Source organism: Nannospalax galili, unplaced genomic scaffold (genome assembly GCF_000622305.1).
Source record: "Nannospalax galili isolate Female #2095 unplaced genomic scaffold, S.galili_v1.0 scaffold103, whole genome shotgun sequence".
Taxonomy (NCBI): domain Eukaryota; kingdom Metazoa; phylum Chordata; class Mammalia; order Rodentia; family Spalacidae; genus Nannospalax; species Nannospalax galili.
Window position 1 is genome coordinate 908,076 of NW_008352136.1, and position 14,754 is coordinate 922,829.

Sequence of the window (14,754 nt, forward strand, 5' to 3'; positions counted from 1 at the left end):
GAGTGTTTGCCTAGCATGCAGGAAGCCATGGTCCAATCTCAGCCCTGCATAACCAGGCATAGTAGGGCATGCCAGTATTCCCAGCACTTGGGAGGTGGAGACAGGAGTATCAGAAGTCTAATGCTATCCTTGGCTACATAGCAAGTCTGAGGCTAGAATGACCAGTATGAGACTCTGTCTCAAAGGACAATGTGGAAGGAGATAGGGAAATTCAACCTTGGAGGTTGGCTTTAAAAATCACTACATCTGGCTGGGTATGGTGATGAACGCCTTTAATTCCAGTTCTCAGGAGGCAGAGGCAGGCAGTTCTCTAAGTTTGAGGCTAGCCTGGTCTACATAGCGAGTTCCAGACCAGCCAGAGCTACATAGTGAGACCCTCTCTCAAAAACCAAGCAAAACAAAATATTACATCCAGGGGTTGAAGAGATGAGTCAGTGGTTAAGAGCACTGACTGCTCTTGCAGAGGACCTGGGTTCAGTTCTCAGCACCCACATGGCAGTTCACAGTTACCTGTAACTACAGTTCCAGGAGATCTGACTCCTTCTTCTGGCCTCCTGGGGCACCAGGTATGCATATAGTGCGCCCACACGCATGCGCGCGTGCGCACACACACACACACACACACACACACACACGCAGACAAACACTTATAGACATAAAAGAAAAGATGAATAAATCTAAAAAAATGGTTACATCTAAGCTGTATACAGTGGTCCCTTCCTGTAATGTCACCAGTGGGGACACTACAGCAGGAGGGATTGTGAGTTCAAGGCCAGTTTGGGCTACAGAGTGAGTTTGAGGTCAATATGGCTAAATAATATAAATATAAATAATTGGCTACATCTGTATGCAGTAGTGTCCTGTATATCAAGGAGGTTGCTGTTTTGTGTTAAAGAAGTATAATCACAACCAACGTGATGGCAAATATTGATAAGTGAGGAGTGGGGCAGGAGACACACTCAGAGCCTAATCCTAGTTTGCTATGTAGATAGGCTGGACTCAAACTCACAGAGATCCACTTGTCTCTTCCTCCTGAGTACTGGGATTAAAGATACGCACCACTACACCCAGCTCTTATCCTAGTTTTTACCCTACTATGTGTATGCTAATATTTGGGACATTCTCCCAGTAGAATGACCTCTGTTTCCTGAGTGCAGAATTGGCTGCTAGTAATTTCTTCCTTCCTTCTCCCTCCCTCCTTCCTTCTCCCTCACCTGTTCGCCGCCATGTTCCCTCCCTTTCTCCTCTCTATCTTTCTTTATCTTCCTTCCTTTCTCTATTTCTTTCTCTCTTTCTTTTCTTTTTCTGTATTATAGAAGTTAACAGAAGGTACCGTAATACTTAGGAAAGCTATAAAGAAAATTTTGTATGAAAGAGAGAGGAGAGCGAACTTGTTCTGTAACCTCACCTCCTCCTCCTGTACCTGGGGTTCTGATTTGAGAATTTTCTCAGGTTCTTCCCTGGCCTCAGAGTATTCCAGGGTAACCAGAAGGTCACGTTGTTCATCAACCAGCTTATGGACAGAAGGACCTTCGACTCCTGTAACTTTGGCCAAACAACACAAAAATGCTTCCACAGGTCTGGGGCCTCTTATTACAGAGACTGTAAGCTTGAGCCCAGGGCTACAGGGAGATAGGGTCTCAGAGATAGACAGCAAGTAGAGAGGAAGAAAGAAGGGAAGGAAGGAAGGCCTGTAATTTGTCTGTTTCTAGTTTGGGACTAAGAAGTATTCTTTTGTTTTGTTTTGGTGAGACAGGGTCTCCCTGTAGCCCCAGTTGGCCCTGGAACTCACTTGTAGACCAGACTGGCCTCAATCTCATAGAGATCCACCTGCCTCTACCTCCCAAGTGCTGGAATCAAAGACATGCACCACCAAGTCCAGCTTGAAAAAATATTCTTTTTAGGAAAAAAAAATTTATTTATTATTTTTTATTTTATGTGTATGAGTGTATTGACTGCATGTATGTGAGTGCACCTGTGTCATGCAATGCTGCGGTGCTCAGAAGAGGGCTTCGGATTTCCCTGGAACTGGAGTTAAGGACAGTTCATAGCCGCCATGTGGGTGCTGGGAATCGAGCCTGGGTTCTCTGTAAGAGCAGTCAGTGCTCTTAACCGCTGAGCCATCTTTCCAGTCCTGAAAATATATTCTTATATGAGCCTTTTGACTGAGTTTGTTTTCATTTCTCTTGGGCAAATACATAAGCATGGGGTGCTGGGTTTTCTGACAGGTACATTTTTGGCTTTTGTGGATACTGGAAGCTCATTTCTAGATTCCAGTTCTGAAGTGGGAATAAAAACAACACCTACCTTAAAGGGCTGGTCCAGGTAAAAGTGTTTAGAACTGGTACGTTGAAATTGGCCAAATATAAAGCTTTGTAGGCTGGGGGAAGGACACAGACAAGACACATAAGACGCTGTGTGCAAAGTGGACTTTGCCTCTGTGCACTTGTCATAGAATAACATGGGCTACGGATGTAGCTCAATGGCAGGGTGCTCATCTGGCATGCAGGAGGCCCTGGAGTCCACCCCCATATTCTGCATGTCTTCCCTATGACATATTTACTTTTTGATGGGCTTTGCTGAGGTCGGGCAATAGATGTTGGACCACTGCATCTCCTCTGAGATATTCTCTCTCTCTCTCTCTCTCTCTCTCTCTCTCTCTCTCTCTCGGCCTCAGTCTCCCAGTAGGTGCCAGATGAGAATTAGTCTCCACCAATCTGGGCTGGAGGTCTAGCCTTGGCAGAGGAAGGGCCTGGAGTCCTGCCATTTCCGTCTCTGGGATACAAAAGCAGAGAGCTGCGCATCCTCACAGCCCAGACAAGCGTCCCTCCTCGGTCTCATCTGTCCCGCGTCCCAGAACAACAACGAGCTGGCCGGCTGGCCTGGGAGCCCCTTCCCCGGCCTCTACTCAGGGACTGCCCAGAAACCACCCCACCCCGCAGGCCAGGCTCGCGGTGATCCAGGGAACAATCCTCCCTCGGATGGGGTGGTAGCAGGAAGAGAGAAGAAAGAGGCTTGTCTCCAGCTGGCCACAGAGACAGGCCTCCTTGTGCCCATCAACCCTCCAAGCTGGCAGACCCTCCCTTCCCCCAGGCCTGCCACAGGGACTTGAGATCAGCCAGAAAAGTCAGGCAGCTCATCAGTGACTGTGAGCGAAGGAGACACGCGGTCCCTTGGCCCGGCTAGGTCCTATCCCTGGGAGCAGTGCAATGCCCAGACCCACCCCTCACTCTGTGCCCCATTCATCACTGAAGACTTTGACCTTGCGCTCTAGTTCTAGCTGGTAGGCAGAGGGCTGAAGTCAGCACACCCCAGAATCAGGAGCGTCCCTGCAGGAAACAGGATCCTGGGCCCCCAGCCTTCTTTCTCCAGACATCTGGCACATAGGGTGAGTGGCAGGTGCATGCTTTAGCGGGGGTGGGGGACAGGACACTGTGTCTTCTACATGTTAACAATACAGGCTCAACATTAGTGTCTGAGATTGTGATGTAGGAAAAGACAGACTTGGCTTTGTGAAAATATCCTCCAGAGAGATGACATTGTGGCCCTGGAGTCAGGTAGGAACAGCACACAAGGGACTTCACCTTTTCAAGCCTCAGTTTCCCCTCTGGAACATGAGATCTTAAAAAAATACTATATTGATTAATTAATTGATTGTGGTGTGTGTGTGTGTGTGTGTGTGTGTGTGTGTGTGTGTGTTCCATATGGTGCATGTGGAGGTGGAGCCAACTTGTAGGACTAAGTTATCTTCTTCCACCATGTGGGTCCCAAGGATTGAACTCATGTCAGCCTTGGCAGCAAGCGCCTTTATCCACTGAGCCATCTTGCCCACCCTAGGATATTAACTCATCTCTTGCAGAGTGAATTTGAGAATTGGAGAGGGATGGATATAAAGTACCAAGCCCTGAACTGGGCCTAGCACACACTCCACAAATGGTCTTTATTATTGAGGTTGGAGGGGGTGGGCAGCTCTTACAACCTCTGTCCCACTTTAGGGATAAATTAAAAACACCAACTCCATGAGATTTACTCACACAGTGTAGCCTGGCAGCGCTGACCTGCGACCATTTCTGTCTTACCTGTGACTTTTTGGCTTTCTTCAAGCAAGTCCTTCAAATTCTTTGTTAAGGCCACATAGTGATCAAAGGATAAGCTGCCTCAGATTGCTTCCTAGGGGACAAAGGTTAGAAACAGAGACTGAAAAACAAGCAGAAAATGTCAGGCGCCAGCTTTTGCTGGCTGCCTAAATATTTCTAGGGTGCAGCCATGACTCAGTCAGACCAGGATGAGAACAAGCACTCTCCCATGAGGTGGTGTGATCCTGAGTTTGTGCTTCCCCTCCCTGAACTTCAGTCCCTGCTTTAGAGGGAGGGCAATAATGGTCCTTAGCTAGAGCAGCTGAAAGGATGAAGGGGCTGTGTCTGCATTGCAGCTTCAAGTGTCTTACTTGATGGCAGGGTCCAGAATATATTGGTTCTGTTCCTGTTCCAAGTTTATGTTGACTATATGATCACACACACACACACACACACACACACACACACACACAGATAAATAATAACCCCAGCTGCTTCACCTTCTTGGATACACACTCCAAACATGCTTTGTTATAATAATTGGCCATAAAGGAGAGAAGAATTGTAACACTGGTGTAAAAATGTCAGCAACAAGGAAACATCGACTTGTCCACAGAGCTATGTGCACGCAGGCCCAGTTCATTAGCACATGCATGAGTAATCTACCCGAGGCTGAGCCTTCAGATCTTACAGTCTGGCTCCTGCTCCCAACAAGAAACTCCTACCTTTATATTGCATTTTAGTAACCAGACTTATTCTGATAAGCATCAGATGTGATTTATTCATGTCATGTGTTTCTAAAAATAATTGACTTAGGACTCCCTAATTTCCCTTTTCAGTTCCATTTCTACCCATTCAGTAACAGCCCCCCCCCAGTGTATTTTGGGGTTTTGAAACTGCAGGACCAAAATAGGCTATTTTTCTTTCCCTGAGCCATCCTTGGATTTTTCAAGCAGGTAGAGTGTTTAAGTGCAGGGCACCACAGTCGGGCCAGCCTGGGCTCTGCTTTTCTCCAACAGGGTGTCTTGGGTCACAGCCTTCTTTTGTCTGAGCCTCAGTTGCCTCCACTGTAAAATGGGTGTGATCACCTCCTCTAGGCTGTTGTGAGGGTTGCCCTAGGTAATGCACAGATGGTTCTCAGCAGGATGCCAACACAGGTACACACACATGCATGTACATGCGTGCATGCATGCACACACACACGCACACACGCTCACACACTCTGAATACCATCTGAAATGCAGCCCTTATACAGACAACTCTTTTCTTTCCTTGCAGCCTCATGATAGTTGCAGCCACTCCTATTCTTGGAGCCTCAGTTTCTCCATCTGTACAGGGATGTCTCGCTCATCCTAAGCTTTGCACAATGGAGAAACTGAGACCCGTATTGTATGCGCCTCTTTACCTTGGGCTGCACTGTCCAGCGTGACCTTGGTGTTGTCTGGGTCTGCCCTCCTGGGCACATGATGGCTCTGCTTTGATCAACAGTTTCTTTTTTGTCCTTTTCTTTAAATTTGTTGGACAGGAAGTCACTATGTAGCGCAGCCTAGCCTCGGATGAGCAATCTTCCCGCTTCAGCTCTTGAATGCTAGGCTAAAAGGTATGTGCCACCAGGCCTACCTCAAAGTTTCCTCTCCTCTCCCCTCCTCCCTCCCTTCCTTTCCTTCTTCTCTTCTTTTCCCTCTCCCTTCCCCTCCCTTCTTTCATTTTCTTCCTTCCTTCCTTTCTATTTTAAAAAATTTTAAATTTTAAACATTTAAAAACTATTTTATGTATTATTTTTATTTTATGTATATGAGTATATTGCCTGCATGTATGTAAGTGCACCAGTGTCGTGTAATGCCTTCAGGGGTCAGAGAGGGTATTGTATCCCCTTGAATTGGAGTTACCCATGGTTGTTAGCTGCCATGTGGTGCTGAGACCTGAACCCAGGTCCTCTACAAGAGCAATCAGTGCTCTTAACTGCTGAGCCATCTGTCCAGTCCCAATTTTAAATTAATTTTTATTTTATGTGTATGAATATTTTCCCTGCATGTATGAAAATGCACCTATATGTGCAATGCCTGCAGAGGCCAGAAGAGGGTGTCGGATTCTCTGAACTTGAGTTACAGACAGTTTTTAGCCACTGTGTGAGTGCTGGGAACCAAATCCAGGTTCTTTGCAAGAGTATCCAGTGCTTTTAACCACTGAGCCGTCTCTCCAGCCCCATTCTCTGTCTTTTTTTTTTTCAGGTAGGGATCTAGGCTGACCTCAAACTTACAGCAATTCTCCTGCCTCAGCCTCTAGAGTGCTAGGATTACAGGTGTGTGCCACCATGCCCGCTCCAAGTTTCTTTCTCTTATCCAGAGTCTCCTAATAGTTTTGAACACTCTCCTCCCTGACCCCATAACTATCTGATACTCAACTCCTTTTCTCTCGGTCCTTTGCTGATTTTGTCAGTGGCAAATGGGAACACTGTGGGCCCAGATTCTCCCTCCGGCTCCTGTCGTGACCTTGAGGAGCCAACCTGTTCTCTCAGAGCCTTAGCACCTCATCTGCTAACTGGACAGTGATCCTCACAGCTATCTTGGATGAACTCCCAAGCACCTCAGGAGAGTTTTCTTCCCTCATTCATGCTTATTCACCTCCCCTTGCTTTGTGTCACCATTCTAGGCTGGGAATAGGGCAACGGGAGAGCAGTCCCCCCTGGGGTGGTATTGTAGTGGGGAGTCTATGGGTCCAGAGCTTTGTAAGCCTGCAGCTTACAGACAAGCACAAGGGCTCAGGCCTGGGAGAGCTCACCCTGACTCAACCACTGAAAGTGAGCATCCAGGGAGCACTGTCACCCTGGGCAAACTGGGGGGGGCTGCTCTGCCTTACCCAGTCCAGTTGAGTGACTGGCTTGGGCTCGAGCTAGGTCGTGAGGCTGAGCATGTCTGATCTGCTGCTCCAGGTCCCCACCCTCAGATTTACCACAGGGAATTTAGACACAGGGGAGTCCTTAACGCCTCTGCCTTAGTGCCAATGTAGAAGAGAGGTCAGCTCTCCTGAAATGACACAGAGACAGTCAGAAGGCCCAGAGATGGGGAGGGACTTGGCAAAGCTCCTGCAGCCAATCAGAAGTGATGCCAGGACTGATTCTGCCCTTTCCTCTGTTACACTTAATTTTTTGTAGTAGTGGTAGGGATCGCATCTTGGGCCTCAGGCATGGGAGGCAAGTGCTCTACCATTGATTTACCTCCCCACCCTCTGACACTATTTTTCCACTGATTTTTCAAGTGCTAGGGGACAGAAACAACTGTGTGCTGTGTGCTATGTACTACGCACTGTGTACTATGTACTGTGCACGACATCCTGTGTAGCATGTACTGTGAATTATGCACTGTGCACTGTGTACTATGTATTGTGTACTGTGGACCGTTCAGTGTGTACTGTGTACTAGGAAGTGTGCACTGTGAACTGTGTATTGTGTACTGTGTACTCTACACTGTACACTGTGTACTGTGTATTGTGTATTATGCACTGTGTCATGTGTACTGTGTATTTTAGACTGTGTACTGTGCAATGTGTACTGAGTGATGTGTAATGTATGTTGTGCACTATGCACTGTGCTGTGTATCGTGTACTCTGCACTGTGTACTGGGTACTAAATACTGAGGACCTACCAGGTACCCTACGGGGACCCATTGCTGAGCTTGTCATTTAATTCTCAAGACATCTGGTCAGATTGGGGTCACTCCTGCTTTCCTGGTGAAGTGTTTCTGTCTCTGGAGACAGAAGTGCGGAGAAGGGGGAAGAGAGGGTCTGCTCCCCACACTGCTAGCACTCAATCTCAGGTTCCAAGCTGGAGGGAGAAGGATCCAGAACGCCACCTCTCCATTTGTTGACTCAGTCTCTAATTTGGCTTCTGAAACCCCAGCAGAGCCCAGCTTTTGTGGCCTGGAGCCATTCCCTGACCCTTTGCAAAACTAGGCCATATTGAGAATGTCTCTCTGTTCAGGGTCCAGACTGGAGTTGCCAGGAGCTGAGGTCTATGGGAGGCCAGCTGGGCGTAAAGAGGAGGGAAGATTGAACCTGGTCCTTCCGGGCACACACTGTACCCTTGTTCTGCCTCAGCAGGGGTCGGCAGAATAGTTCAAGGTCAAAAGCTGTGAGGCCTTCTAAACTGAAGGTTCAGCAGGGCCGGTTCTGGGCCAAAGGACCAAGTTCTGAGGGCAGACCCTGCATCGGACAGGCTCACAGCTGGCCTGACTAGCTGCCAGCCTGGCACATGGTAGGTGTGCAATAAGCATGTGCTGAATTGACTTGGAGTTAACTTCCAACACTACCACTTACTGGCCATGAGACCTCAGGGAAGGTCACCTTTCTGAGCCCGTGTCCTTGTCTGTGAAATGGAACTGATCACGCCCCACCTCAGACTAGCTGGAGGCGTAGGTGAAGGGACGCGTTTGAAGCATGCAAGACTGGGACAGGTGCACAGTAGGTGCTCCTCAGGATCTGTAGGCCACTTCCTTTGCTGGACCTGTTTTGTTACTGTTGTCAACCCTCCTGTTGATCCTCTGAGGTATGTGTTAGTAATCTGGAACTCATGAAGCAGCTTTCTGAGGGTTAATGGCTAGCAGGTGACAAAGCTGAACTCTACAATTTGAAGCCAGCACACATACTCTTAACCACTAGACTATGTAGCATGCCAGTGGCTGGGGACCCCTGACAACCCTGGGGGTGGGGTGCCCAGAAAGCTGCCTTGCTTATTAGCAGGGTGACCTTAGGCAAGTGGCTTTGTTTCTGTATACCTTCATGTTTTTACTTGTAACATGGGAAAACAGGAGCTGGAGTGATGGCTCAGAGATTGAAAGCACTAGGGTTCAGCTCCCAGCACCCATGTAGGGTGGCTTACAACCACCTGTAACTCCAGTTCCAGGGGAATCCCACACCCTCTTCTGGTCTCCACGGACACTTTGCACTCAAGTGGGCAGATACACACACATAGGCGCATAAGCAAAAATAAAATATATCTTTTTTAAAAAAGGAAAACTGGCCAGATGTGATGGCACACACCTTTAATCCCAGCACTTGGGAGGCAGAGGCAGGTAGATCTCTGTGATTTCAAAGCCAACCTGGTCTACATAGTGAATTCTAGGTCATCTGGGGCTACAGGGAGAACCTGTTTCAAAAAACCCAAAAAAACAGCTTTTACATCCCCAAGTATCCGGCTCTTGTCTAATATGGAATGGCAGTGTTTGGTGTTTTCAAAGCCATCAGGAGCTCATCGTGGTGGTGATCATGACAGAGATCATGATGATAAGCAAGGGCCTCAACCCACTCTTCCTTTCTGCAGGTCAGCGTGATGCGTGTGGTAGTGATTGGAGCAGGAGTCATCGGACTGTCCACTGCCCTCTGTATTCATGAGCATTACCACGATGTGCGGCCACTGCAAATAAAGGTCTACGCCGACCGCTTCACCCCATTCACCACCACTGATGTGGCTGCTGGTCTCTGGCAGCCCTATCTTTCAGACCCCAGCAACCCACAGGAGGCGTGAGTGAGGATCCCACATGGTAGTCTGGGGGCCCGTGGGGCTGCATCCTTAGAGGGAACCGTCCCACCGCAATTCTTGTCATCAAACAAATCCCTTGTGAAAAGTCTGACTTGGCATACCTATGTCCCAGCTCTTGGGAGGTAGAAGGAAGTGGTTTGTAAATCTGAATCTGAGGCTATCCAGGAATACATAACAAGACTCAGAATAAAAAATAAACAACCGGGTGTGGTGGTGCACCTGCCTATAATCCCAGCACTCAGAAAACAGAAGCAGGAGGATTAATGCAAGGTGGAAGCCAGCCTGGTCTACATAGCAACTGTTAGGCTAACCAAGGCTACATAGGGAGAGTCTGTCTAAGAAAAAGAATTAACAGATACATAGATAGATGACAGATAAATAGATGATAGAAAGATGATAGATAGGTGATAGATATAGATATATAGATATATAGATGATAGATAGATGATAGATAGATCAATAGATGATAGATATAGATAGATAGATAGATGATAGATAGATGATAGATGATAGATAGCTAGATAGATGATAGATAGATAGATGATAGATAGATATAGATAGATAGATGATAGATATAGATAGATAGATGTTAGATAGATAGATAGATAGATAGATAGATAGATAGATAGATAGATAGTTAGATAGATAGATAGATAGATAGATAGATAGATAGATAGATAAGAAAGGAATACTAAAGAAAAAGAGTTGGGCAGTGGCATATACCTGTGATCTCAGGGCCATCCTTGGCAACATAGCAAGACCTCTTAAAAAAGAGAAAAGAGAGCTGGAGCTATGACTCAGCATTAAGAGCACTGGCTGCTCTTGTAGACTCCAAGCTTCTGTTCCCAGCACACATATGGTAGTTAATACCTGTCTGTAACTCCAGTTCTAGAAGATCCAACACCCTCTTCTGGCCTCCATGGGCATTGCACACACATGGTGCACTCACATACATGCAGGCAAAACACTCATACACATACAATAAATAAATACATTTCTTAATTAAAAAAATATTTCCACGAGAATAAAGACAGCTGGGGAGATGGCTCAGTAGGCAAAGCACTTTCCACGTAAGGCTGATCACCTGAGTTCAGATCTGCAGAACCCACATCAAAGTTGGATACAGTAGTGCACATCTGTAATCTCCGTGAACCCTTACGGGGGAGGTTCCAGGCTGACTCAAGAGCTTTGCCTGAAGCTCGGAGGCCAGCTAGCCTGGCACAGTCAACAGTGAACAACGAGGATGGAAGGTGAGGACCAACACCCAAAGCTTTTCTCTGACCTCCACAGGAGGACCACACCAGCTGCGTGTGCACACACAAAGAAACAGAAGAAAAAGAAAAAAGATATTCAAAACTTACTCATGACTCCTTAAGCCCCCCTTCTATTCCCAATTCTGTGTGCTAGGGCTTTTGTTGCTGTTCTCCCTGAAGCTGGGTGGCTTTCAATACCACAGCACTGACAGCCTAGAAAGCTTGTGAGCATGTGGATTGATAAAGTTGACTGAAGAGGTTGCAAAGGTCAGATGTTAGTCAGTTTAGCAGCTGACAGCTGTGTCAACAAATGAACCCCCAGTGTGTAATGCCACATGCAGGAGCTTGATGCTCACTCACATGGTAATAAACTCTGAAGCAGTTCCCTGCCAGTTGGTGGAGATATAGACGCCCCATCTCCAGTGAGGCTGGAGAGCTGGCTCCGTGGTTAAGAGCACGGGCTGCTCTTACAGAGGACCCCAGTTTAATTCCCAGCATCTACAGGGCAGCTAACAACCGTCCATAGCTCCAGTTCAAGGGGATCCAATGTCCTCTTCTAACCTCTGCAGTCATTGCATGACACGGGTGCACTTACACACATGTCAGTAATACTCATATACATAAAAATAATAATAAAATATTCAAACAGGAGCTCCTTCATCTCATGTCTCCCATCCTTGGACGTGGCTTCCAAGGTCACCTCCAATGTTGGATTCTTGACGACCAGTGACTGCAGAAGCATGTAGGATATGTGCAGAGACTTCAGTGAGAGTGCACTTGCAGGGACTGGACTAACCACCCAATTGCAAGGGAATCTGGGAAATATAGCTGTGTGCCAGAGGCAGAAGAGGAAAAACTTTTGGGGACAGCAAGCCAGTGTCTGGCACCTGGTGGGAGTGCTCAGATCCAGACTGAACTTTGTGGTGCCTACACTGTGTGAGCCTAGGCCCAAGGTGTGCTCCCCAGGGATAAAATTGGGATGCTTTTCCTCCTGGTTTTCCATCCAGTTCATGGAGAAACACTGGGAAGCAGAGCAGGGGAGAACTGTTTGGGGGCACTGCAGGTGTGAGCAAGGTGGCTGTCTGGGTTTTGTACACATTCGTGTCAGCCTTACCACAGCCCTAGGCAAACTGACCTTCTGAGCAGTCCTGCCTAGGGCATTGGGTGATCGAGACTCTGGGTGCCTTTTCCAGGGAATGGAACCAGCAGACCTTTGACTATCTCCTCAGCCACATCCATTCTCCTAATTCTGAAAAGATGGGCTTGGCCCTAATCTCAGGCTACAATCTCTTCCATCATGTTGTTCCGGTAAGTCAAGGGTCCTTAACCATGCAGGGCACAGACAAGTGCTGGGGCCCTGGGCCTTAGGAATGCTCTGATTTTCATAGGTCACAGACTCCTAGGTCTGAATTAGTTCATATTTATTTATTTATTTATTTATTTATTTATTTATTTATTTATTTATTTATTTATTATTTATCATTCATTCATGTATTTTTGATGGAGCTAGGGGTCAAATCAAGGGTTTTGCACATGCTAGGCAAGAGCTTTGCCTCTGAGCTACATCCTCAGACTGGGGTTCACTGTGACCCTCTATCTCTCCTCTACTCCTGACTTTTACCCCACCACTTGGTCTTACTTGAAGCTGAGTGGCTAAGAGCATAGACTTGAAGTAAATGAGATGGGTTCAAATCTCAGTTCCACCACTTAGCTGTATGGACCTCTCTAAGCTTCAGTTGGCTTGTCGGGAACATACAGATAAGAATCACATCCACTCAATGGCTGGTTGTGAAAATTAAATGGATCCAGACAGACAAATGCTTGGGACAGTGTTGGCCACAAAACAAACATTCTATAAGTCCCAGATATTATCCTGATGACCCAGTCCACCCATCCTTGTGAGTCCTTCTCTCCTTTCTCCTCAGGACCCTTTCTGGAAAGACACAGTTTTGGGATTCCGGAAGCTGACCCCCAGAGAGCTGGACATGTTCCCCGGTTATGGGTAAGGTCATTATCAAGGGCAAAGACAGGAAGGCACAACAATTCAGATAGAACTGTCTAGAAAGCAGCAATGCATGGAGACATCAATTTGCCATCCCATCTCAGGCCTAGAGCCCCTGGAACCCTGGCTTCCTGGTGTCCAGCTCCTCCCCAAGGCCCTACTTGTACTGGGCTTTGAACTGGGGACGAGGGAATGCGGAGCCACAGGTGTCAAGCTTAGGAAGCTCTGTGGGTCAATCATCTTTGTACCTCTGCAATGAAATATCAGACACAGGCTACTTAGGAAGTAAAGAAAGTCTTATTTTAGCTCATAATTCTTGAGGCTCAAGTCCAAGGTCAAGCAGCCCCATGAGGCTGAACCTCTGGCAAGGATGCTATGTCATAGCAACTCATATCACAAGTCGTGAAGCAGAGAAAGGGGGTGGTAGGGTCCCAAAGTGCTTTGTTTGAGAGAAGCCCCCAATGATTGAGTCTTCTACTAGAACTTACCTTCTAAAGGTTCCACCACCTTGGAGACCAGACTATGCCTGTGGGCCTTTGGGGGACATTGAGCATTCAACCACAGCACTCTACAATTTGTTTCACAGTGAAGAGGCTGAGCTTCAGAGAGGCTGGGTAGCTCTTCAAGATCACACAGCCATGTGACCAACTAGGATTCCAACTCAGCCTGTGTGATTCTACACTCTTCTGTCCTTGGTAGCCTGGTAGCCTCTGGTTCTCCCCTCATTCTCCCCTCATCCAATCTCTATTTGCATATCCCAGTGCCAAGGATATCATCATCTGATAGAAAATTCCCCATCATTGAGGTGAACCCCCACCTTCACCCCTTGAATGTCAGCTCTAGTTGTTGGGCACTCACAAAATAATACTAATCCAACCTTCAAATACAGCTCTGATTCTGACATTTATTTGCCTGCTCTAGCTATGGCTGGTTCAACACAAGCCTGACTCTAGAGGGAAAGAGCTATCTGAAGTGGCTGACTGAAAGGTAAGCTGTTAAGCTCCAGCTTGAGAAGGTCAATTCTCAGGGAGCAAGCTGTAGGAGAGTAGTCCCAGTGACCAACCCCCAGGGTTGAGGAAACCCTGAGGCTATTGTGGGAGCTGTCTTTGGTCCCCATCAGTACCCAGCACCGTGGGCTGAGGCACTGGTATTGTACCTGACTATGCATCAAAACCACCTGGACAGATTTTTGCATGCTATACTCCTTAGAAATTTCACTCAAATCCTTCATGTCTGTACAGTAGTTTAAAGTGGATTCTTTTATATTTTTCATATGTTTATGTCATTTGCATAACTTATCTTTTTTTCTTTTTGAGACAGAGTCTCCTTGTAGCCCCAGCTGCCATAATTTATCTTTTTAAAAAACTTCTCTCCCTTTTATTTTTCTTCTTTAATTGCTTTTGCCAGCGCCCCTAGAAAATGTTTACTTTTATGGGTACTAATGGATACCCTGTCTTATTGCTGATGTTAATAGGGATCTTGTAGTGTTTCATGTTAGCAAGCATTAGCTTGAGGGATACGCTGAGGGATCACATACATTCATATCAAAGAACACTTCATACACTTCTTATATTTTATTATTATACTAATATTTTGGAAAAACCTGAAATGAATGGAAAATTTTAGCCAATGATTTGGGAAGACTTTAAAATCTAGTTTTCAGGATCCCACTCCACACCTATTGAATAAGAACCCCTGGGTGGGCTCTAGAATTTTGTATGTCAAGAGCTTCTGTAGGTAACTGTAGTTCCTAGCCAGGTTTGGGAACCATGTTGTATGAGATTTTTTTTTCCTGGGAAAACACAACACTCACACACACACACACTCACACACACACACACACACACACACACACACACACACACACACACACAGGTTTACTGATAC

The 14,754-nt window shown here is 46.8% G+C and overlaps 1 protein-coding gene and 1 long non-coding RNA gene across 3 annotated transcripts in view; one reads left to right on the forward strand and one right to left on the reverse strand.

Moving 5' to 3' along the window:
- Window positions 1-2,095: 2,095 nt before the first annotated feature.
- Window positions 2,096-11,300, reverse strand: LOC115066949. 2 transcript variants are annotated; one of them, XR_003846388.1, is made up of 5 exons: window positions 10,974-11,300; window positions 4,080-4,170; window positions 2,564-2,775; window positions 2,308-2,380; window positions 2,096-2,134 (listed from the first exon to the last, which is right to left on the reverse strand). It is a non-coding gene; the product is annotated as an uncharacterized LOC115066949 (long non-coding RNA). The 2 variants fall into 2 exon arrangements; XR_003846389.1 differs by lacking the exon at window positions 2,564-2,775.
- The window catches only part of Dao (D-amino acid oxidase), a 19,821-nt gene continuing 8,249 nt past the window's right edge, over window positions 3,183-14,754 (forward strand). The window contains exons 1-5 of the mRNA XM_008848956.2: window positions 3,183-3,388; window positions 9,394-9,593; window positions 12,059-12,173; window positions 12,791-12,867; window positions 13,789-13,854. Of these exons, the coding sequence (XP_008847178.1) occupies window positions 9,403-9,593; window positions 12,059-12,173; window positions 12,791-12,867; window positions 13,789-13,854 (449 nt within the window). The 5' untranslated portion in view covers window positions 3,183-3,388; window positions 9,394-9,402. The remainder of the gene's footprint in view (window positions 3,389-9,393; window positions 9,594-12,058; window positions 12,174-12,790; window positions 12,868-13,788; window positions 13,855-14,754) is intronic.